This window comes from Trachypithecus francoisi, unplaced genomic scaffold (assembly GCF_009764315.1).
Source record: "Trachypithecus francoisi isolate TF-2019V2 unplaced genomic scaffold, Tfra_2.0 Lachesis_group17, whole genome shotgun sequence".
NCBI lineage: Eukaryota > Metazoa > Chordata > Mammalia > Primates > Cercopithecidae > Trachypithecus > Trachypithecus francoisi.
In genome coordinates, this window is record NW_022681462.1 from 88,529,046 (window position 1) to 88,552,567 (window position 23,522).

Sequence of the window (23,522 nt, forward strand, 5' to 3'; positions counted from 1 at the left end):
GAAAGATGGACTGTGAATCAATTAAAGCTCTTTTCTTTATAAATTACCCAGTCTCAGGTAGTTCTTTATAGCAGTGTGAAAATGGACGAATACACGGGGAAATCATCTTGTAAATAACTGACAACTGGGAAAAGTTAAAATGAGAAAAGAAAGGAGACTGACACACAGCCCTCAAGAGCACCAATATTTAGGGGGAAGGACAGTAGAAGAGGGAACTACAGAGAAGAATAAGAAGGAGCTGCCTGAGAAGTACACAGAAAAAAATAGTGGGTGGTTAATCAGAAGCCAAGAAATAACTTCTAGCTCTAAGGAAGAGTCAACATAAAAATGCTTTAAGAGATGGGATGAAGACTGAAAATGCTCATTGAGTTTTTTCCCCTGTAGACTACAAACACTCCACGGAAAGGCGCGATATCTGCTGTGTTGGCTTTTTTTTTTTTTTTTTTTTTTTTGAGATGGAGTCTGGCTCTGTCGCCCAGGCTGGAGTGCGGTGGCCAGATCTCGGCTCACTGCAAGCTCCACCTCCCGGGTTTACGCCATTCTCCTGCCTCAGCCTCCCGAGTAGCTGGGAATACAGGCGCCGGCCACCTCGCCCGGCTAATTTTTTTGTATTTTTTAGTAGAGACGGGGTTTCACCATGTTAGCCAGGATGGTCTTGATCTCCTGACCTCATGATCCGCCCATCTCGGCCTCTCAAAGTGTTGGGATTACAGGCTTGAACCACCGCGCCCGGCCTTTTCTTTTTTTTTTTTTAATACTTTTTTTACTTCAGATTTTTGTGGCTACACAGTAGGTATATATTGTCTTGTTCATTCTCGTATCCTCATCACATGGAATATAATAGATTCTCAATAAAAATAAACTAATGTGAATAGACTAACACATATAAAAGAGAAAAATAGGTTAAACTATGTTAGCTAAAGAGCTTCAACCTCACTCTAATTTCTTTCGTTGTGAGTTTTCCTAAGCTATTTTCTCCTAAAAATGTTAACTTTCCTTTCCCTATCCCCAAAAGATGGGTTGTTTTGCCAATAGTACCTTAAGATTTTCTCAAAAAAGTTGGTCTATATATATTAGATAAAAATTCTCTAGACAAAACTCCATAACCGTATTTCACTCCTCTAATCCAGTTATGTATGCTATTGTTGTGCCAAACTCCTACTAACCTCAGTAGAGAAGGTACCAGGATCAAGAGGCCAAGAAGAGACTGGAGAGCCAGTAAATGAGACATGGGTTTGTAATAGGAGCTTACAGTCCAGTGGTGACAGAGGGGGAATAGTCCATGGCAGCGGGTTGGACAGAAGAACCAGCTATGTATAGAAGTGGTCCAGTGGTAGTGGGGTGGACAACACATCTCCCTTTCTACTGTCCCCTGGCAGCGGGCTGGACAACGTAAGTGCATGGCCCAAGGGCAGGAAAACCGCAACTGCCTGTAAACATCATGCCGTTTATACAGCATTTTCACCGAACAGCCTCCCACTAACGACCTCTACCTGGCAACCTGCATTTAACCTAAAACTCAGGACCCTAATACACTGTATGGGCCATGTTCCAAGGGATGGGCCAGTGGGTGGGGGTGGGGGTTTACGATGTTTATCATAGAAACAGAACAAATCTCTGGGTTGGCCACTCCCAGATTCCCTAGCTCAGAGTACACATTCAGGTGCATCTACCATACAGGGTCATTCTCAGGGTATGCTTACATTATTGCTATCAGATGTGTTTATGTTGCAGGTCTCTAATGATTTACACCTCCCTAGTTCCTTGCCTGGGGTAGTCCCAGTACAGGGAGAGCAGCCCTTATGAGCTGATCTGATGCCATGCTATGTACGCCTGATTTTGAATTGATTTCGGCTTCTAGAGAAATCGGATAATTTCCCCTGATTTTGTTGTTTTTGAGATGGAGTTTTGCTCTTGTTGCCCAGGCTGGAGTGAAATGGCGAGATCTCGGCTCACCGCAACCTCCACCTCCCAGGTTCCAGCGATTCTCCTGTCTCAGCTTCCCAAGTTGCTGGGATTACAGGCATGTGCCACCACGTCCAGCTAATTTTTTGTATTTTTAGTAGAGACGGAGTTTCTCCGTGTTGGTCAGTCTGGTCTCAAACTCCTGACTTCAGGTGATCTGCCTGCGTCAGCCTCCCAAAGTGCTGGGATTACAGGCGTGAGCCACCGTGCCCGGCTCCTCGATCTTATCTTTGTATTCTTTTTTATTGTATTGTATTTATTTTTGTCTGCCACATTTCATATCAAGACAGAATATCAGTGCTGCACATTAGGATCACCTGGAGAGCTTTCAAAATTGTCAATGCCCAGGCCTCACCCATGCCAGTTAAATCAGAAGGTCTGGAATAGTAAGCAGGCACCAGTGGTTGGTAAAGATTCTCAAGTGATGCCAATGTGCAGCCAAGTTTGGAAACTATTGGCACAACAGGTTTTAATCTCAGTTCTGACACTGGCCTTGCAATCTCTGATATGTAATTTAACTTCTCTGTAGAATTAAATAACATAAAAGTACCTATCTGAGTGAGTTGTAGGGATGAAATGATTCAAAATAAAGTGACCGGATCTGTGCCTTGAACAAAATAAGGGATATGTAATTGTGAGGCGGAGTTAAGATAATCTACTCCCTATATAAGTAGAGAAATGTCATAATTCATTGAGTTAAATAGCCAGCCACACCCCATCCTTTAGGGTGGGCTGGATTAACTACTGCTTCCCAGATGGTTTGACAGTAAGCTCCATGGACAACTCCTTCCGTGGTTAACAAATAGTCTCTGCTCTCCTAAAATTTGTATTTTATTGGGGAGATAATCAACAAATACATACATAATTTCAGGCAGTGTTCAAAGAAGTCATGGCAAAGAAATAACCTTTACTCTGAATTCACTGTGGTCTCTGGCTAAGAATACGCCCTGGCAGAAGGGAAGCCCTTTCTAGTCTCTGAAAAGAAGTGTGTTTACCAAAGCATTAAATGATAAATACATTTTTTAAAGGTAAAGTCACAGGTCTTAAACAAATGCAAAACAAACACGTGTAAAAAATTTATTTACTCATTAACAAGGGGACCAGTAAGCCGTTAGAACCAGCTGTAAGCAGAATTCAAAGCACCCAACTATATTGTTGCATCAGGACTGGGGAATGAATTTACAAATCGATGCAAAATGGCTTTTCTCAAGGAAGGGTAAGACACAGTATCAAGTCCAGTGGAGGGGGTCTTACAGAGTTCTGTAAAGCACCACAAAGAAAGGCGGACAGCCCCCCTAGTAACAGAATGCTCGGTTCGGTGTGCCAAACTATGACTGTTTTTTCATTGAAGACATTCAGTAATTTTTTGTCCATTTCAACGTGTTTCATAATTTTTCACTACAAAAAAATCACTCATCTCTAAAAACCCAGCAGCTAAGCAGTTCTTCCACGTTATTTTGTTTTCATTTATCCTTAATCTTTTTGCCTTTGGCAGGGTTGGATGGTCTTTCTTCGCCCCCACCAAGGAGGCTTCGGAGGGAAGGGAGGGTGTTAATCCAGCCCCTCCACTCCTCCAAACAGCCTCCCATTTCCGCCACAGGGCCGAGAACCTCTCCAGGCTGGGCTTGGCCCCGTCCCTTCCTCGCAGGCCCCGCCCCCAGCCCGCGCAATAATCGAGCTGCGCGCAAAGGTCACGTTATCAGCCTGTGACGCTTCCCAAGCAGTACGTGGCACACATTGCTCAGAAAAGCCCCTTATGCCCGCTTTTTGCCATCCGCGCTGTCTCGTGTCTCCCTTTTTCCATTAAATGCCTCTTTTCTTGCGGGTCTCATCTCGGGGATAGTGAACTACGGGGCTACACCTATCCGCAACTATCCTAGGCCCAAGAGCCAGCCCTTGCCCTCACGTAACAGGCGGAGACTCGCTGAGGCGAGTTGCACTTCTAAGTGAGCGTGAGGGCTTGTCAATCTCTTAAGTTTTTCCAATCAGAAGTCCGGTCCATCCAGCCTTCCGCTCCCCATTGGCCTGTGTGGAGGGAAAGGGGTGGTTAAGCCGAAGTCGCTGCGCTCAGTGCGCAGGCGCGAGAAAACTGCCAGGGGCCCGAGCCGGGGGCTGGCTTGCAGACGCGTCGTTGGGTTTTGGGGGCTTTGAAAGAGCCGTTTGAGTTTGCCTGCGGTTGGAGAACGTTTGTCAGGCGCCCGGACAAGAAAGAGGCCCGCCTGTTAACGATGGTGTCCATGACTTTTAAACGGAGCCGCAGTGACCGGTTCTACAGCACCCGGTGCTGCGGCTGTTGCCATGTCCGCACTGGGACAATCATCCTGGGGACCTGGTACATGGTAAGGCGGGCGGGCGTGGCGCGCATGTCTGGGGGGCATGGGGAGCGGGGCCTGGTGCAGAGGGGGTGGGACTGAAAACGGGGTGTTGGGTGGGGCGGGGACTTGGGGGGACGCTGCTTTTTAGGGCGCGCCTACTCAGCATGAAATCCAGGGACTTTGGGGAAAGTAACCTTGTTCAGGAATCGGAGTGGGGGGCGGGAGGCGGTGGTAAGCATGGGGAGATTGTTCTTTGGCAAGACTCTGAGGAGAAAAGCGGGCTTGAGAGAGCAGAGGCGATGCAGGCAAAGGGACGAGGGTGCTAGGATTTGGTGGGAATTCCTCTGTTTTGGCTCTTGTTGTATTTCTGCGATCTGAAAGGCAGCCCCTCCCTTGCTCCTATCCAGCGCTCCATGGAATTTTTTCCCCTAATGAAATAATTAGGAGCGGACCTTGATAAATGCAGCCTGGTTTCGACATTGGTCTTCCCGTTGGGAAAGCGAAAGATCCGGCGGTAACCCCGTTGTCCGTGTTTCTTGGACTTTGTTTTGTTTCAGCGCCTCTCTTGCGTCTCCAGAATCGCTTGGGGGCGATAGGTTATGCCTGAGTTGACGCCTGACCAGCTTTTGTCCTGGTGCAGCCTCCTCCTTGCGCAGTAGGTGCTTTTCGTAGCCGATCCGCTGTTTTTACAGAGACCTTTATTGAGAGCCCTCTCCATCTTGGCCACCTAAGCTGATATCTCCTGGGTTCCAAGATATGTGTGATTCTGCCCTAACCAAGTTGACACTGTTGTTGCCTGGTGATTCACTAGTAATACGTTTGTGATTTTTCTTTTTTAATTCACCATTTATAGTATCCATGCACATTAAACCTAACTTCTCCGTGACTTCCAAATATGGGATTCAGTTTAGGTAGTTCTAGGTTATTATGACTTTTCCGAGGCTGTGACAAACTTCCTACATGGTCGACTTGGCCACTTTCTTTAATGACTTCGTGAATGTGGTTGTGTGGGTGACGTTGGTGATACTGTGCAGTTTTTGATACTTTAAAAGAGGAGGAGAGTTATCCCAGACACAATCTGTTTTCTCTGTACTTGCTGCTTCTTCCCACTCATTGTCTTGAAATCATTAGTAAGCATTTGGAAAAACGCCAGATGAGAATCATCTTAAATGAGGCAGGTACTGTTTCATGGCCCACCTCCGGAGGACCACCTGACTCCACTTGACTCCTACCTGCCTGTTGTTTTTTACCGTCTTGTTTCTGATGTACGTTTAAAAAACAACACGAATGTGTAGGTTTGCTTGTGCTGAGTTTATTTTCATGTTTCCTATACTTTTATGTTCAGAAATACCGCCTTATTGATAGAACTATATCACATTTTCCCTCAGAGGCTCTTTCGTTCTGTATTTTAACTGATTTGGAATACTAAACATCATATAGTTAATGGCCATCAGCTGCATTATGTTTCTGACTTCCTTTTATATCTTCTCCATTTTGCTGAGGGGCTGGGTCTAATTTCTTTTGTTTGTCCTTAGCTCTGCCTTCTATTTCCCTAAATGAATAATTCATACCTTGAGGATCCTCAAGCCTCTTACTCAATTCCGTCTTCCTCGCCCCCAGAATATGACTTTCTTTCCTATTTAACTAAGAGAATCCATCGGCCTGGCTCTCTCGCCTGCAGTCTTAGTCTTCTTGTTTCTTCTCAGATCCTTCCCTCCACTCACAGAACAAAGGATTCCTAACTCCTCAAGAAGAGAATACCACCATTTCTATGTCAGCCATCCGAATGTAATTGGCTGTATTTCTTTTCAGTTTTTTCTCAGGCAGATGTTTTGATGCTGTGGGTTCAGCTGGAAAATGAATAGAATAGCAGGATAAAGTGGGAACTACAAACAGGAAACTCAAAATGCAGAGAGAAAAACTTCAGTAGGGGCGTTTATTCTTTCAAAGTAGGGAGTGAGGAGTTTACATCTGTTCCCTACTGTAAGCCCTTGTTATGAGAAGGGTTCACATTATCTCTGAAGACCATGCTTTAGTTTCACAATTTTAAAAAGATGCCATAGCTGTTCTTTGCATAGACTTCTCAGATTCATGTAAAACATTTTATTGTAAACTACTTAAATCATTTAACCTGTCTTAAATTGGTTAAGAGATTTACTGACCACCTGCAGTGTAAAAGGCTTTGGTGGACATATAAAAGGAATAAATGACAGGGCCTATGTGTCATTTGCCTTTTGTTTTCCTATTACCTGCCAAGCGCTAGACTCTCAAATGTTTCTTGTCTAACACAGCATCTGCCCTTAAGATGTTTATGGTATCACAAAAAACTTGGAGCACAGATATGAAAAACATATGGTACAGTCATGAGGAAAAGGGGAACGTGATCAGTAATATCAGATTCTAATCAGAATAAGTACTGGACAAAGGCCATTCGTTTTGTTTATTATAGTTTTGTTGATGACTTTCAAAAGTGTAGCTTCAATACCATAGCAATGTAAAGAGTCTCTGCCAACTTGGGGAGACATGTAACACTTATGATACAAGACCACTTAGGCCAAAATGTAGTATAATACTTCGAAGCAAAGAGGGCCTGTCCAAGTAGTGCATTTTGTTCTCAGAAGCTACTTTACTAAGAGAAACAATATGGGGATGAGTGAGTATTAAATGTCACTTCGCTCCCTACCTGCCTTGTCGAGGTACTCTCTTCCTTGATTCCTGATGAGGCAATAATTCGCAGTCTGCATGGGAGAATATTCATGTTTCTTTTTACATTACCTGGGCCGGACTTTGAGATGCTGATTCCCCCTGTGTCATTTGGAACTTGGGGATGCCCCTCTCCCTCGCTCTGAGTGACTGTATCTGATACAGTCTCATTGCTTTCTAGCCACAGCTTCTACTGGTCTAGTGTTAAAGTATTGTAACACTATATACTAAAATATTCATTGTATGGAAAATAGTGCGGTGGAACATAGAGAAAGCCAGAACGAGTTATCATATGCACCGGAGGTACCAGCCCTGAAGTGTTAGCCTTTGGCGTTTTAGATAGAAAAGAAGTGTACCTGGTGAAGTAACAGGAAATTTCAGAATAAGCTCATGTTTAAATTCTGGCATTCCTGAAATTGTTTTCTCTATCATTTATTGAAGAATTTGAAGCCAGTTGATTTTAAACAAGTTTCTTATGAGGTATAAGCTCAAATGTTTATTGAATAATTGAAAATGGACTTGAAAGTGTGCTGTGGTGGATACACTTTGTGGTTAATGGTGTGTACTACAAGACTACATTTTGAGCATTTGTAATAATTTTATCTCTTAGACTTAATATATGGCTAATTTTTCATGAGTGTCTCAACCATAAGCAGTTTGAAGTTCTATATCTGGGAGAGAAGTAAAAACAGATTTCCTTAAATTCTATTCCTTTCCAGCCCTCACCTCTGACCTCAAGTAAGCATAGCTTGTTTATATTTCAGTTAGTTTCCTTCCTTAAAAAAAAGGAAGTTTTGTGCCTCCACCTTTGCATATGCTATTCCTTCTCCATGAAATGTTGCTGTCCTCGCAAGTCACTTTCTAAAAATTTTGTTAAGGACATTTTCATACATGCAAAAGTAGTGAAATAGTACGAAAACCTCCCATTTATTCATTACCCAGCTTCAACTATTAGCAACGTTTTGCCAAGTTCAGATAATTTAACGGTTAACTCACATGTTTTCATGGTAAAGCTTTTTTTTTTTTTTTTTGAGACGGAGTCTTGCTCTGTTGCCAAGCTGGAGTGCAGTGGTGCGATCTCGGCTCACTGCATCCTTTGCCTCCCGGGTTCAAGCGATTCCCCTGCCCCAGCCTCCCAAATAGCTGGGACTACAGGCACCCACCACCATGCCTGGCTAATTTTTAGTATTTTAGTATAGACGGAGTTTCACCATATTGTCCAGGATGGCCTCGATCTCCTGACCTCATGATCCACCTGCTTCGGCCTCCCAAAGTGCTGGGATTACAGGCGTGAGCTACCGTGCCTAGCCAAGCTTTCTTTACTTCCTAGCCAGAGGGATCTGTTTTTCCCACGGTGCACCTGCAAAAGTTTCTAGATACTTCTTGTACGTACTTATTAAATAGTACTCAGTACACATTGGTAGGATTGTCCTTTTCTCTTATTTTTCTCTCTACAGCAAGATGTTCTGGAGGGAAGAGGGTGATGTCTTACTTTATAAGGGTAGTGGCTCACGCCTGTAATGCCAGCGTTTTGGGAGGCCAAGGCAGGTGAATTGCCCAGGAGTTCAAGACCAGCGTGAGCAACGTGATGAAACCCCCTCTCTACCAAATAAAACAAAATAAAAATATATATAATATATATGAACTGTCCCCTCCAAAAAATATTGTGAATACTCAGTTGTATCTGCATGTAACAGTAAACAGCAAAAAACTTTTTTTTTATTATACTTTTAAGTTCTAGGGTGCATGTGCACCACGTGCAGGTTTGTTACATAGGTATACATGTGCCATGTTGGTGTGCTGCACCCATCAGCTCATCATTTACCTTAGTTATTTCTGCTAATGCTCTCCCTCCCCCTGCCCCCCACCCTCTACAGGCCCCCGTGTGGGGGTGTGATGTTCCCCACCCTGTGTCCAAGTGATCTCATTGTTCAGTTCCCGCCTATGAGTGAGAACATGCGGTGTTTGGTTTTCTGTCCTTGTGATAGTTCGCTGAGAATGATGGTTTCCAGCTGCATCCATGTCCCTGCAAAGGACATGAACTCATCCTTTTTTATGGCTAAAAAACGTTTTAGAGATAGTCACTTTTGATCTTTATCAGATAACAAACTTTGCTTAGTTCTGTAGACTGACCCTCCTGTGGGTGCTTTCTCTGCATAGGAAGCTCTTATCTGGATGCCTCCTTAAACCAGACACACTGTTTTAATTATTATCTCAGTAGATACTGGCTCTGGGCAAATTACTGTGGGAAAACTGAAAAATGATTTTTTTTAGTCTCCAAAGAATCTTCTGGAATAGATGTGGCAGTGAAAGAAGAAAACAAAGAATTCCTCTCTCTAGACCCTGTGCTTCCATGGATCTGAAACAGTTATTTTGTAACAAGTCAAATCTAACAGATTTCTTGTGGTACACACTTATAAGATGTACAAGAAGCTTTAAAAAAATGCACACCACCTGGTTTGACTGGTTAAATTTACAGTACTGTTAACATATTAAGTGGTGAATCCGCAGCCTATGCTGCTAAAATATTGCTGTATTCTATACCTCTCCATATTGCCAAGTTTAGAAGTTAATAATTTAATCTCTCTCTTTTTTTTCTTTTTTAAATGGGGTTTTGCTGTGTTGCCTGTGCTGGTGTGCAGTGGCACGATTATAGCACACTGCAGTCTTGAACTGGGCTCAAGCGATCCTCCCACCTCAGGCACCTGACCAGCTGGGACTGCCGGCACACACCACTGTCTCCAGCTTAATCATTCTTTTTAAATTACATTTTTTATTAACTTTCTTTCCTGAGTACAGTGAAAGGAAATGAATCAGGAATAAATTTTTGTAATAGTTAGTACATAGTTGGATATTTTCAGAGAAATTTTATATTGTAAGACTACAGTTAATTTTATGTATTTTTAAAAAGCTAAACATGTAATTTAGAAATACCAACTTTAATCAGAGGTAAGTTGCCAGGGCTTAATGAGCACAAGGTTCATTGGTGAATATGTTTAAGATCAAAGGATACCAGGAGCAGTGGCTCATGCCTGTCATCCTAGCACTTTGGGAGGCCAGTGCAATAGGATCACTTGGGCCCAGGAGTTCGAGACCAGACTGGACAACATACTGAGACTCTGTCTCTACAAAAAAAAATTTTTTAAAGTCACAAGGATGGGTTTTCCAGTGTAATACTTTAAGATTTAAGTTGGGGTTCTAATGAAATGACGTGATCTAATGGAATGTAACTCACTCAAGTTTGAAAAAAGCTTTTTGAAGTAGCTCTGAAATTTATTTCACCATTTCTTGGTCCTTTTGATTAGCCCTATGATTTTTTTTTTTTTAATCTTCAGTCGTGTGACCCACAGTGAAATGAAACTTGAAGTGTCTCTAGTACTAAAAGAAGATAATAGTGGATGACTGTGTGACTTACCCATGGAAGAGAAGAAAAGAGAAGAGTTTTTTGTTTTGTTTTTTAAGAGACAATCTTGCTATTGTTGCCCAGGCTGGTTTCCAGAGCTCGGGCAATCCTTCCCACCTCAGCCTCCCAAGTAGCTGGGACTATAGGTGTGAGATTTTTAGAAATCCTTCATGTGATAAAAATATCTAAGAAGGGAAAATAGAACTCCTAAATATTTTTTGGCATGTCATTCCCTTCATTTAGTAATTGAGTTTGCATGCTTTTCTTGACAAAGGAATTTCTGTACTGCAGAGAGCTTTTTCACTGTGACTATACTGTGTTTTGCAAAGAAGAGTTTGCCTAATTGATTTCAAACTGATTTCCATACACAGAACATACAGCGTTTTAGTAGATACATCCGATTGTTCAGTAATTAATTCACCTGGTTGTATTAGCTCATACTCATATGCCACACACACTGGCCAAAACCCATTGCAGCAAGTGTGGGCAACAAAAAAGTCAGCCTTCAATTGGGGAGAGCCACCTTGCAAAAGTGATTGTTTCTGGTAAGTCCTCTCAAGAATTGAAAGATAACGTGCCTTGCCTCTGAACAATGCAAGGAAAGAGGCATGCTGCTGAACATAGAGAGTAAAGTCTAAACATTGTATAGCTTTAGATAATGGTTTCTTTGGGAAACACCTTAAAACAGGAGTTACTGGGGAATGGTTATTAATAATCATGTAGTGCTGAGAAGATGTCTTAAAAAACAGACTTGTATCCTGATTCTCCCATCTGTCAGCTCAGCAAGCTTAACACAAGTTATATAGCTTTACTGAATCTTAGTTTCCCCATCTACACATGGGCTTTAGTAATACTTACTTCATGGGTTATTGTGAGGAATAAGTGAAGTAATAGACGTAAATACACATGTCATAGAGTATATCCTCAATAAATATTGGCTGATTCCAAATTTGATATTGTGACATTGTTTAGATCACCTACCCTAAAGATAAAACTTGATCTGCTTATCTAGCGGATGTTAGTGAAATGACTTCAGCTGATAAAAGGAAAATGCATTTCCTGTGTATTTATCATTCAAGGTGAAACAGGAGAGAAGTATATAATAGTTTGTTTAAAATACTATTGCTAGCTGGCCGACACAGTGGCTCACACCTGTAATCCCAGCACTTTGGGAGGCCGAGGCTGGTGGATCACTTGAAGTCAGGAGTTTGAGACTAGCCTGGCCAACATGGCGAAACCCCGCCTCTACTAAAAATACAAAAATTAGCCAGGCTTGATGGCGCGTGCCTGTAGTCCCAGCTACTCGGGAGGCTGAGGTGTAAGAATCGCTTGAACCCAAGAGATGGAAGCTGCAGTGAGCTGAGATTGCACCACTGCACTTCAGCCTGGGCGACAAAGCGAGGCTCAGTTCCCCCCCCCCCAAAAAAAAAAAAAGTCCCAGCTACTTGGGAGGGTGAGGTAGGAGAATCACTTGAACCCAGGAGGTGGAGGCTGCGGTGAACCGAGATCACGCCACTGCGCTCCAGCCTGGGCGACAGCGAGACTCCATCTCAAAAATGAACTGAATAAAAATAAAATACTAATGATAGGAACTTAATAACCCTTGAAAATTCCAGATGTTCACATTTTCACAAAGGGAAGGAGGGCAAATTCTGTGAACTTTACTATGTTAGGTAAGGAACCTAACTCCAATCCTACGTGAGATTTCTATCTTGAGTCATTAACAGTACTCTTTCCGAGTACTTAAATGCAGTGAAGCCTCCTGGGATATTGCAGGGATTGGCCAACAACTATGGGCACAACTCATTTCCTTTTAAAATGGATTTACAACCCTGGGAGACTAGGAAGATTCATCAGATATGATGGAATTTCAGCAGGATGTTCCTCTGAATAGCTAAACAATTTTATTCAGAATTTGCTGGTTAATGGGAAGGGGCAGCCTTTAGCAGCTTTGTCCTCTGCTCTGTTCTCTTTTGTTAGTGACTTAGATAGAGATACTGATTACATGCTGATCCTAAATTCAGGAAGTTGAGACAGGCAGTAAATCTGTAGTGTGTCAGAATCTGCATCCAGAAAATCTTCATAGGCAAGAATGTAATAAGATGAAACTCAGTTACAGGTATATTAAGGCCTATGCTTGAGCCTCTGAATCCAACTGTACAAGTACAGGTGGTAGCTTAGCACAATCAAGTGTGAAAAAGAACTTGGTGTTTTAGGGAGTGATATTCATGTGATATTCAGAAAAATTTATAAAGCCAGTGCAGGCCGGGTGTGGTGGCTCATGCCTGTAATCCTAGCATGTTGGGAGGCTAAAGCAGGAGGATCACTTGAGGCCAAGAGTTCAAGACTAACCTAGGCAATATGGTGAGGCCTTGTTTCTAGCAAAAACAAAAAACCTCAGTACAACTTCAGGTTGCATTAATTGAAATTTGTTAGCCAGCGTATGAGAACTGAGATCTCATTGTGTTCTGACCAGGCTGACCGTACCTCATTTTAATATATGTCCATCAAACTGGACCACGTGTAAAGAGGGAGACAAAAGGGAAATAGGTAGCTAGGAAACATGCTAGTCAGAGGAATGGCTTAAAGATCTGAATGTCTGTTCTAGAAAAGACAGTATTTGGAGGCTGTTTTCAGGTATTGGAGCACTTATTTAGAAGGGAGAGCACGTTATCTCAAAAGGTAGATTTAAGGCTGGGCGTGGTGGCTCATGCCTGTAATACCAGCACTTTGGGAGGCTGGGGCTGGGCGTGTCACTTGAGGTCAGGAATTAGAGACCAGCCTGGCCAACATAGTGAAACCCCGTCTCTACTAAAAATACAAAAATCACCTGGGTATCGTGGTGGGCACCTGTAATCCCAGCTACTGGGTGGCTGAGGTGGGAGGATCACATGAGCCTAGGAAGGGAAGGCTTCAGTGAGCTGAGATTGTACCACTGCACTCCAGCCTGGACAACAGAGACTCTATATCACAAAAAAAAAAAAAAAAAAAAAAAAGAATTAAGACCAGTAGATGAGTTAAGTGACTTTCAGAATGTTGGTAAGTCTCTTAAGCATTTGAGTCTAGCTCAAGAGGAAATAGTGAGTTGTCTGTCACCAGATGAGAGATGCTGTGTAGGAGTTTTGGGCATCTGATGAATAAATATAACAGATGAACAGTAACTTCTTCAAACCCAGAAATTCTGAGATTGGTATATGAATAAATAGGTAGCTTTGAACATGAACCATTTGTAATGATTCTTTAGTTTTAATTTTTGTGTAATTTTATTCTGGTGTATTGGTTATACATCTTATCTCTGAAATGGTTAATATTATTTATACTTTATAAAATATTTATTTTTAAGTTAGTCTCATAGTGGTAATTGTGTACTGTTTTATCTCACAGGTAGTCTCCCACTGTTTCATATCTGTGTTACTTCAAGTAAGACAATCTTAAATATGAGAGATTGTGCTGAGATTGTGCTAAGTTTGTGTCATAATGGTAATTAATGTAACTGATAGAATGTTACCTTTTCCAGGTAGTAAACCTATTGATGGCAATTTTGCTGACTGTGGAAGTGACTCATCCAAACTCCATGCCAGCTGTCAACATTCAGTATGAAGTCATCGGTAATTACTATTCATCTGAGAGAATGGCTGGTATGTGTTTAATTGAAAAAAAAAAAATCTCCCCTGCTGATTTTTATATACAGTCATGTGTTGTTTAATGATGGGGACACATTCCGAGAAATGTCACTGGGTGATATTGTTGTGTGAACATCATAGGGTGTACCTACACAAACCTAGATAGCATAGCCTACTGTACACCTAGGCTATGTGGTAGAGGCTCCTAGGCTAAAATCTGTGCAGCAGGTTACTGTACTGAATACTGTAGGCAGTTGTCATACAGTGGCAAATAAGTGTGTATCTAAAGATAGAAAAACATAGTAATACTGTAAATACACTATTACAGTGTTATGGAACCATCATCATACAGTCCATTGTGGACCAAAATGTTATTTGGCACATGTCTCTCTCTCTACACACACACTAGTTATTTAGAAGATTGATGAGATTATGCTTAAGTTACATTTCAGAAAGTTAAAATGGTTACATAATAAGGGTAACAAGTTAAATTATATTTAAGTCATTCTGGCTGAGGCAGGATAGTATTTTGATGGGTTTTTCAGAGATACTCAGTGAGGATTACAATAGAGCATTTCTAGCCAGAAGATGTAATGGACTATTAGGTTTTTGAGAAATGTGTGAAATGTACCTTGAAATCAAAATAAGCATGCAGGCTTCGTAAGACTTTTTAAAAATGTAGCTACTAGGCCGGGCGCGGTGGCTCAAGCCTGTAATCCCAGCACTTTGGGAGGCCGAGACGGGCGGATCACGAGGTCAGGAGATCGAGACCATCCTGGCTAACACGGTGAAACCCCGTCTCTACTAAAAATACAAAAACTAGCCGGGCGAGGTGGCGGGCGCCTGTAGTCCCAGCTACTCGGGAGGCTGAGGCAGGAGAAAGGCGTAAACCCGGGAGGCGGAGCTTGCAGTGAGCTGAGATCCGGCCACTGCACTCCAGTCCGAGCGACAGAGCGAGACTCCGCCTCAAAAAAAAAAAAAAAAAAAAAAAAATGTAGCTACTAATAGAAAGGAGAAGAAAGCTCTATGGTTAGAATATATGTGTCTCTCCAAAATTCTTATGTTGGAGCTTAACTTCCAAGGTGATGATACTAAGAGGTAGGACCCTTGGGTGGTGATTAGGCCATGAGGGCTCTACCCTCATGAATGGGATAAATGCCCTTCTTTTTTTTGAGACAGAGTTTTGCTCTTGTTGCCCAGGCTGGAGTGCAGTGGTGCGATCTTGGCTCACTGCAACCTCTGCCTCCCGGGTTCAAGCAATTCTCCTGCCTCAGCCTCCCGAGTAGCTGGGATTACAGGCACGTGTCACCACACCCAACTAATTTTTTGCATTTTTAGTAGTTTCTCCATGTTGGTCAGGTTGGTCTAGAACTCCCAACCTCAGGTGATCCACCCGCCTCAGCCTCCCAGAGTGCTGGGATTACAGGCACTGTGCCTGGCCAGTGCCCTTCATTTTAAAAATCACATATTACTTATTTGTTTAAAAAAATTTTTTAGAGAAAAGTTCTTACTTTGTTGCCCCAACTGGAGTGCAGTGGTGTAGTAATAGCTCACTGTAACCCAGGATTCCTGAGCTCAAGTGATCCTACCACCTCACTGCCTGAGTAGCTAAATTTTTGTGGAGATGGGTTCTCCCTGTCTTTTACCGGGCTGGTGTTGAGCTCCCGGCTTCAAGTGACCCTCCCACCTCAGCCTCCCAAAGTGCTGAGATTATAGGCATGAGCCACTGTGCCCAGCCCATAGCAGACTCTTGAAAGCCGATTATTTGAATTACAAATTTTGCTTTCAAATTTGATAAGAACTGTTTAATTTCATATTTTGTTTTTACCTGAATTCTTCTGAGTGAAAGTTTGCATGTTGTAGCAGGGAAGTCCTTTAAATTCTTAACATTTATCCTGTATCTTCTAAGAAAAAAGTAAAGAGGACTATTCCTAGTTAGTGCCAAATACTGATGATTGCCTGGTGATAAGATTATTTATAAATGCTGGGCATGTGGCTCACGCCTGTAATCCCATCACTTTGGGAGGCCGAGGCAGGTGAATCACTTGAGGTCAGGAGTTTCAGACCAGCCTGGCTAACATGGTGAAACCCCATCTCTATTAAAAATATAAAAATTAGCTGGGCGTGTGGCGCAGGCCTGCAATCCTAGCTACTCTGGAGGCTGAGGCAAGAGAATAGCTTGAACCCCAGGGGTAGAGGTTGCAGTGATCCGAGATTGTGCCACTGCACTCCAGCCTGGGTGACAGAGTGAGACTGTCTCAAAGGGGGGAAAAAAGGTTATATATACATTTACCCAATAGGGAAGATTCAGCAGTTGTTCTAGTCATTCATCATTATTAGTGCCCTCAGTTTTTTTTTTTTTTTTTTTTTTTTAATTTTTAAAACATCTTTTGTACATATGGGGTCTTGCTATATTGCCAAGGCTGGTCTTGAATTCTTGGCCTCAAGTGATTTTCCCACTTTAGCCTCCCAGAGTACTGAGATTACAGGTGTAGGTTGCCATGCTCATCCGCCCCAGTTTCTTAATCTCTGCCCAGACGGATCACCTGAGGTTGGGAGTTTATACCAGCCTGGCCAACATGGTGAAACCTCATATCTAGTAGAAATATAAAAGTTAGCCGAATGTGGTGGTGCTTGCCTGTAACTCCAGCTACTCAGGAGGCTAAGGCAAGATAATTGCATGAACCTGGGAGGCAGAGGTTGCAGTGAACCGAGATCGCACCACTGCACTCCAGCCTGGACGACAGAGCGAGACTCTGTCTCCAAAAAAAAAAAAAGCAAACTGTCCAGAGGTCACAGAATGAACTACAGATTTGTGCTGAGAAACTCAGTAAGTCAGGCACAGTTTAGAATTGCTTGAGATTACTTAGCTGTTTTGTGAAAAAATTAGTGAGCATGGATTAATGGAGAGTTGGAACAAAGAAGAAAGTAGTGTGTGTAACATAGTTACAGGGTGCAGGAAGCAATGAATTTTAGTGTTTGGGAGGTTGGGTGGGGAAGCGAGATTAATGGAGAACTTTGAATTTCAGGTAATATTTATCTAGGGCAAGAGGTAATGTAGGTAGCATTCTGAGTTTAATACATCTGTCTTTTAAGCAATTGCCAGCCATTCCTTCCAGCTAAACCCTACTCATCTCGTAAGACCCATCTTGTGCCATTTCTTCGTATTTTTTCCTGATGCTTCAGGCAAAACAAATTGTTTCTGCCTCTGTTGTAGCACTTGACACATTGGATTATAGTGATCTGTTTGCACATCTTCAGACTCCTGGGCTCATGAGGGCACAGGGACTTGTTTCTCTAGCAGAGAATGTGGTTCATGTGCCATTCTAAACCCATGTCAGTGAGTTGTTGTAGCAATTTAACAAGTAAGTGCTTTGTGTGAGTGTCTCAAGGTTCATTACTTCATGCTGAGTCTTTGATTTTTTTTCTTTTACCCTCTTGGCCTTAGATCTTTTTATAGCCAATTTTGAAAATACTTAAATTTAATATTTTAAAGCTAGCTTTCAGTGAAGTTTTGTTCTTTTTGTTGTGTAAGTAGCTTAATTAGATTTTTGTTTTTGTTTTCTTAGATAATGCCTGTGTTCTTTTTGCCGTCTCTGTTCTTATGTTTATAATCAGTTCAATGCTGGTTTATGGAGCAATTTCTGTAAGTATACTGTATTTTCAGCTTTTAGAGTTTGACCTTAGAGGAGCTTAGTAATTTCCTATATGTGATACAATGTTGTGGTTGTTATTTTTTCTCCAGTATCAAGTGGGTTGGCTGATTCCATTCTTCTGTTACCGGCTTTTTGACTTTGTCCTCAGTTGCCTGGTTGCTATTAGTTCTCTCACCTATTTGCCAAGAATCAAAGAGTATCTGGATCAATTAGTAAGTGTGTATGCTCATTAAACTTACTTTTTCATTTTGAGTAAAATGTTTACATTTAAATTCTGAATCAGCCTTTTGGTATTATTTTTAAGTACTCCACTTGCTCTTAAAAGTGTCTTAAAATAATTATTTCTGCTCTATTAGCTACTGTGACAAAACTAGCAAGATGAAAATGGAGTAATTTCTTACACATTTGGATAATTCAGTATTAAGAATTCCTAGAAATGGATATTATGGAACTAGTAATTCAGCTGTTGTTTTTGAATGTCCAGAAGTACAATAATTTGACTGTGGATGGCACTCTTTAAGTGACTAGCTTTTTGTCTTTACAGACATCTGTAGCAAGTATTCCAGTTCCTATTATGTTTGTAGCCCCTTGCTAGGCACTATTGGTGAATGGTGTAGATATAAAGATAACTGCCTCATCTTTAGTGAGCAAACCGTAATATTTGGGGAGTCAAGATACATGAAGATGTTACCTGTGATAACAAACGGGAGCTGTCACAGCAGCAGCAAATAGGAACTTTGATTAATGTCATATGGAGGGGGCAGAGAAAACTCTGGGCTGAGTGGACAAGGAGGGCTTCATGGAGGTGGTCAGAAGGAGATACGGGATCCAGGTAGATGCAAATTGGCAGGGTCATCCTCAGTTCATTTCCAAAGTGCTTTCAGAACTTTTCTTCCCACTATCAGATTTCCTGCCTAGCCCATTTTCCACACCACCAAATCTCATCATTCATTTATTCAGAAAACATTAGCTGGTTCCTCTTACGTGCAAGGTGCTCTGCTAGGTCATAGAGATGCATCAGTGGAGCTTACTTCCTGGTAAAGGAATCAGGAAGTTAGAACAGTTACTGATACACCATTGTAGGTTACTATGGGAGTGGATATCACATGGGTACTAAACCTGGGCTGGGAAGTGAGATTTGAATTGTACTCAGGAGTTTGAATAGGAATTAAGATAGAGAAAGTATAGAAGACAATGTTCCAGATAAAAGAGACATTGAGGCAACAAGCAGCATAGCGAGGGCACTAGAAGCTGGCCATGGTGGCTGGCACACAGAGGAAGGGTGGGAAGGCTGGAGAGAGTGGCCGGGGGCAGGGCCTGTTGGCCTGGGCAGCCACAGTCAGCGGCTTCTGTGTGGCTCTCTGCTCATGTTATCTCCAGTGGAGAAATTTCAAGTGGTGCTTCCCTGCCTTCTGAATAAAACCCTTAGCATAGCATTCCCTCATGAGCTGCCACCTTCTGTGTTTTTCTTTTTGTTTGTAGATGAAGATCAAAAAAACAGCTTTTTTACCCAAGGAGACAACCTGGCTATGGTTTGGGGAGTGGTGGGTTCTTTTTAGTTTTTTTTCTATTTTTTTCAGTCCTTTGGGATTTCTGTTTATGTTGCTTTTTAAATGTAATTATTTAGGCCTTCGTGTTGACATTTCCATTAAAAACAAGCATAACTTTAAAAAATTAAATAGCTTTATAGAAAAGAACATAAAAATTTATTATTCCTTTTACAGACCCTGGTGTTTTCTCTCCTCTGTTTTGTTCACTTAGTGCCTCAGACTGGAAGGTATTTCCTCTGTTGGCTAGCTTTTAAATCTGAAATTCTTCTTTTATAATGCCTTTCTCCCTGAACTTAGCTCATTGCCTTGTACAGTCAGGGCTGAATAAGTATTTAAGTGAATATAGCTGGTGCTTTTCAGTAGAACAAGAGTATGTCTGCAGTAAAACTTACGTCTTGCCTGGCATTGTAACCAGTGGATGTGTTTTTTGCCCCTGTCTGATAAGAGTGGAGACAAATGATTGACATTTAGAAAAATAATTTTCGGCCGGGCGCGGTGGCTCAAGCCTGTAATCCCAGCACTTTGGGAGGCCGAGACGGGCGGATCACGAGGTCAGGAGATTGAGACCATCCTGGCTAATACGGTGAAACCCCGTTTCTACTAAAAAATACAAAAAACTAGCCGGGCGACGAGGCGGGCGCCTGTAGTCCCAGCTACTCGGGAGGCTGAGACAGGAGAATGGCGTGAACCCGGGAGGCGGAGCTTGCAGTGAGCTGAGATCCGGCCACTGCACTCCAGCCTGGGCGGCAGAGCAAGACTCCGTCTCAAAAAAAAAAAAAAAAAAAAAAAAAAAGAAAAATAATTTTCCCCTTATAGCATTAAAATGACCCAGTTTATCTGTAGAACTTATGTAGACCTGAGCATCTCCTGAGTTAATGATGCAAGTGACACGGACAGATCTCCAGTGCCATATAGGCGATAGTGTTTTTCCAAAGGTCAGAAAGATGAAAAATAATGAAAAGTAAACAGAAAATGATCTAAATTTAGACTTTTTGGAGCATTGTGGGTTATCAAACAAATGTACTGTAAGTGATTGTTAGCATGCATTAATGGTGATAAGGCTTAAGAGCACTTTGGATTAAATTCTGCTTATACATTTTTATTAAAATATCACTTTTGACTTTGATGCCTTTGTATTCTTAAGATGCTCTTCAGGTTATCAGCAAGTGCTAATGCGATGGCTGACTCGTAAATGTGTGTGTGTGTTTTTTTAATAGCCTGATTTTCCCTACAAAGATGACCTCCTGGCCTTGGACTCCAGCTGCCTCCTGTTCATTGTTCTGGTGTTCTTTGCCTTATTCATCATTTTTAAGGTACGTTGCTGACTCAGTCTTTAGGGGTGACTGAGACTGACACCGTGAATCTAAACCTTTTTGCCACCTTTCAGCTTTCAAGTCACAGGAGATGGAGGATTTGTGGGGACAGTGTTTATTCTGGCACACTAGCAGAGATAGCTTCTAGGGAATGTTTTCTGTCTTGTTTCCAAGGAGTGGTTGTAACTGTCAGGATCCTTCTCTAAGTGAAAGGACCTACTTTTTATGTTTTTGAAAGGGGTTCACGATTTGTATTGAAAATCTTTTAAAATTCCCAAGGTTCAGAAACCCAGAATTTCTTCTGCAGCACAGTGGGTTGACTGACCTGAACTGAAACTCCATCTCTGGTTTCTCTCCGAAATGTTGGCGATGAAACTTGTGACATTTAAATGAGAGCAAGTAGGGAAAGGGCCTGGCCTGTGCTGGGTCCACACAGAGGTCAGTTCCCTTATACACTGAGGACGTATGGGGAAAGCATTCTAAGTCACTGGCATTTTAGAGCAGGTTAGTCTGTTGAGTTTCTAGCAGATGTCAACTTTGTTTTCATTCTTCCAGGCTTATCTAATCAACTGTGTTTGGAACTGCTATAAATACATCAACAACCGAAATGTGCCAGAGATTGCTGTGTACCCTGCCTTTGAAGCACCTCCTCAGGTTAGCTACTGTTGGATAGAGTAAAAGGTCGCCAGTCACTATTGACTGTTCCAAGAGAAGAACCTGGAGCTTGACTTTCTCTTTCATGCTGTAACCTATGGTTTGAGCATGAACCCTGGGTACTTTTATGAACAGCTTAAAATCCACAGGATTCAACATTTTCCACTTGGAATCCTGAGTACATAGGTTGCTTGTCTCATCCAGTTTGGTGTTAGGTTTATTCATTAGAGGTCCTCATGAGTGTCGTGTTTGTGGGGGAGACAAGGCAGGAAACAGCTGTGTTAGGCCCATGTAGCCTGGGGCTTCTAAGGATGGGGAGTCCCGTTGACTGAAACTTGTGTTGTTTTCAAAAAATATCCATATGATCCAAAGGGGGAGTTGACCTGTCTGGGGAGATGAATACAGTGGTTTCATGGGTCTTTTGGGGAAGCCTACCTTTCACAGCCCTCTAATTGCTGCTGCACTACCTTCCCAAGTTTTCAGCATAGAAAATATATGTGGCCCATCTAGGGCCGGGCTGTCACACTTGGAGTCACTTAGATGGGAATGCCACTCCTCTACTGCATAGGTGTGCCTGTTACCCTCGAAGACATGATATGAGTTCCTGATCTTCTGACTACAAGCTGATAGTGATGAAAGTCAGGATCCAGGAGCTAGCATCTTATTGGGGGTTTCCTATTGCATGCTTTAACCCAACTCCTCAACACCTAAACTGTAATTGGCACTGGCACTTTATCAGTCACACTAGAACGAAGGCAGAGCAGTGACACCCACTGCCTGCCTGTCTAGGAATCCTTGTCCAGAAGCAGAATTCTCTCTCCCCACCTCCCTCTCCCCAACCTCCCCTTCGCTCGTAATCTTGGTAAAATTCCAGCTTATTCAGGCATCTACTCGGGAACATTTTAGCTAGCAGTTTTTTCAGCTCTTTATGGTTTTGTATAACCCTAATTAGGGCATAAAGTCTGCAAGCTGAATTATCTTAGAAAGGATTTTAAAGGAGAATTAAATCTGATACCATTTTTTTTTCTCTCTTTAGTACGTTTTGCCAACCTATGAAATGGCTGTGAAAATGCCTGAAAAAGAGCCACCACCTCCTTACTTACCTGCCTGAAGAAATTCTGCCTTTGACAATAAATCCTATACCAGCTTTTTGTCTTGTTTATTTTACAGAATGCTGCAATTCAGGGCTCTTCAAACTTGTTTGATATAAAATATGTTGTCTTTTGTTTAAGCATTTATTTTCAAACACTAAGGAGCTTTTTGGACATGTATTAAACGTCTTTTTGTTTTTTTTGTTAAGTCTTTTACATTTTAATAGTTTTTGAAGACAATCTAGGTTAAGCAAGAGCAAAGTGCCATTGTTTGCCTTTAATTGGGGGTGGGAAGGGAAAGGGGGTACTTGCCACATAGTTTCCTTTTTAACTGCACTTTCTTTATATAATAGTTTGCATTTTGTTATTTGCTACCCTGGGTACTTTCAGGAAGACTGACTTAAATATTCAGGGTGAATAAGTAGTTGGGTATAAGATCTGAATTTTTCATCTGCCGAAACAAGAAAATATTTGACATTTTGACTTGACTGTGGAAGATGATGGTTGCATGTTTCTAATTTGTATGTTTCCATCTTTGTGATAAGATGATTTAATAAATCTCTTTAAATACTTAGGGTTGTCATTTTTTTTACTCTGTTAACTTTTTTTTAGATAAACCCTTGACATTTTCCATTACAGTGTATTCAGATGCCAGGGTTTTTTGTTAACTTTGAGAATACAGTTGGCCCTTCGTATCCATGGGTTCTGTATCCATGAAGTCAATTGACTGGATTGAAAATATTTGGGGGGAAAAATGGATAGTTGGATCTGTACTGAACATGTACAGACTTTTTATTCTTGTCATTGTTCTCTAATTACATTGTATTAAATATTATAAGTAATTTAGAGATCATTTTAAAAATATGGGAGGATATGCATGAGTCATATGCATATACTATACCATTTTATTATAAGGGACTTGAGCAACTGTGGAATTGGCTATCTGGGGGGAGAACCTGGAACCAATCCCCCGTAGATACCAAGGGACAACTGTACAATGATATACATTTAATTAGAAATCATTTTCTTAATCCATTAACTCAAACTATTTAAATTTGTGGTGAAGATATTTCTTGAATCACAGGACAGAAATTAATATGGGTGGTTTGAAAAATGATTGCTGTAGCAGTCTTTTTTAATGTCTTATTTTTTTTTCTTTCCAACTTTCTAGGTTCAGAGGGTACATGTGCAGGTTTGTAACATGGGTAAATTGTGTATTGCAGGGATTTTGTCAATGTTTTGTCATCCA

At 41.7% G+C, this 23,522-nt stretch overlaps 1 protein-coding gene across 1 annotated transcript; it reads left to right on the forward strand.

Moving 5' to 3' along the window:
• The first annotated feature begins 3,661 nt into the window (after nt 1–3,661).
• On the forward strand, nt 3,662–22,847 carry LAPTM4A (lysosomal protein transmembrane 4 alpha). The gene is made up of 7 exons (XM_033176480.1): nt 3,662–4,304; nt 13,904–14,024; nt 17,579–17,655; nt 17,755–17,877; nt 20,433–20,528; nt 21,084–21,182; nt 22,219–22,847. Exons 1-7 carry the CDS (start codon nt 4,194–4,196, stop codon nt 22,291–22,293), a joined length of 702 nt encoding a protein of 233 aa, XP_033032371.1. The 5' UTR covers nt 3,662–4,193; the 3' UTR covers nt 22,294–22,847.
• Nucleotides 22,848–23,522: the final 675 nt, after the last annotated feature.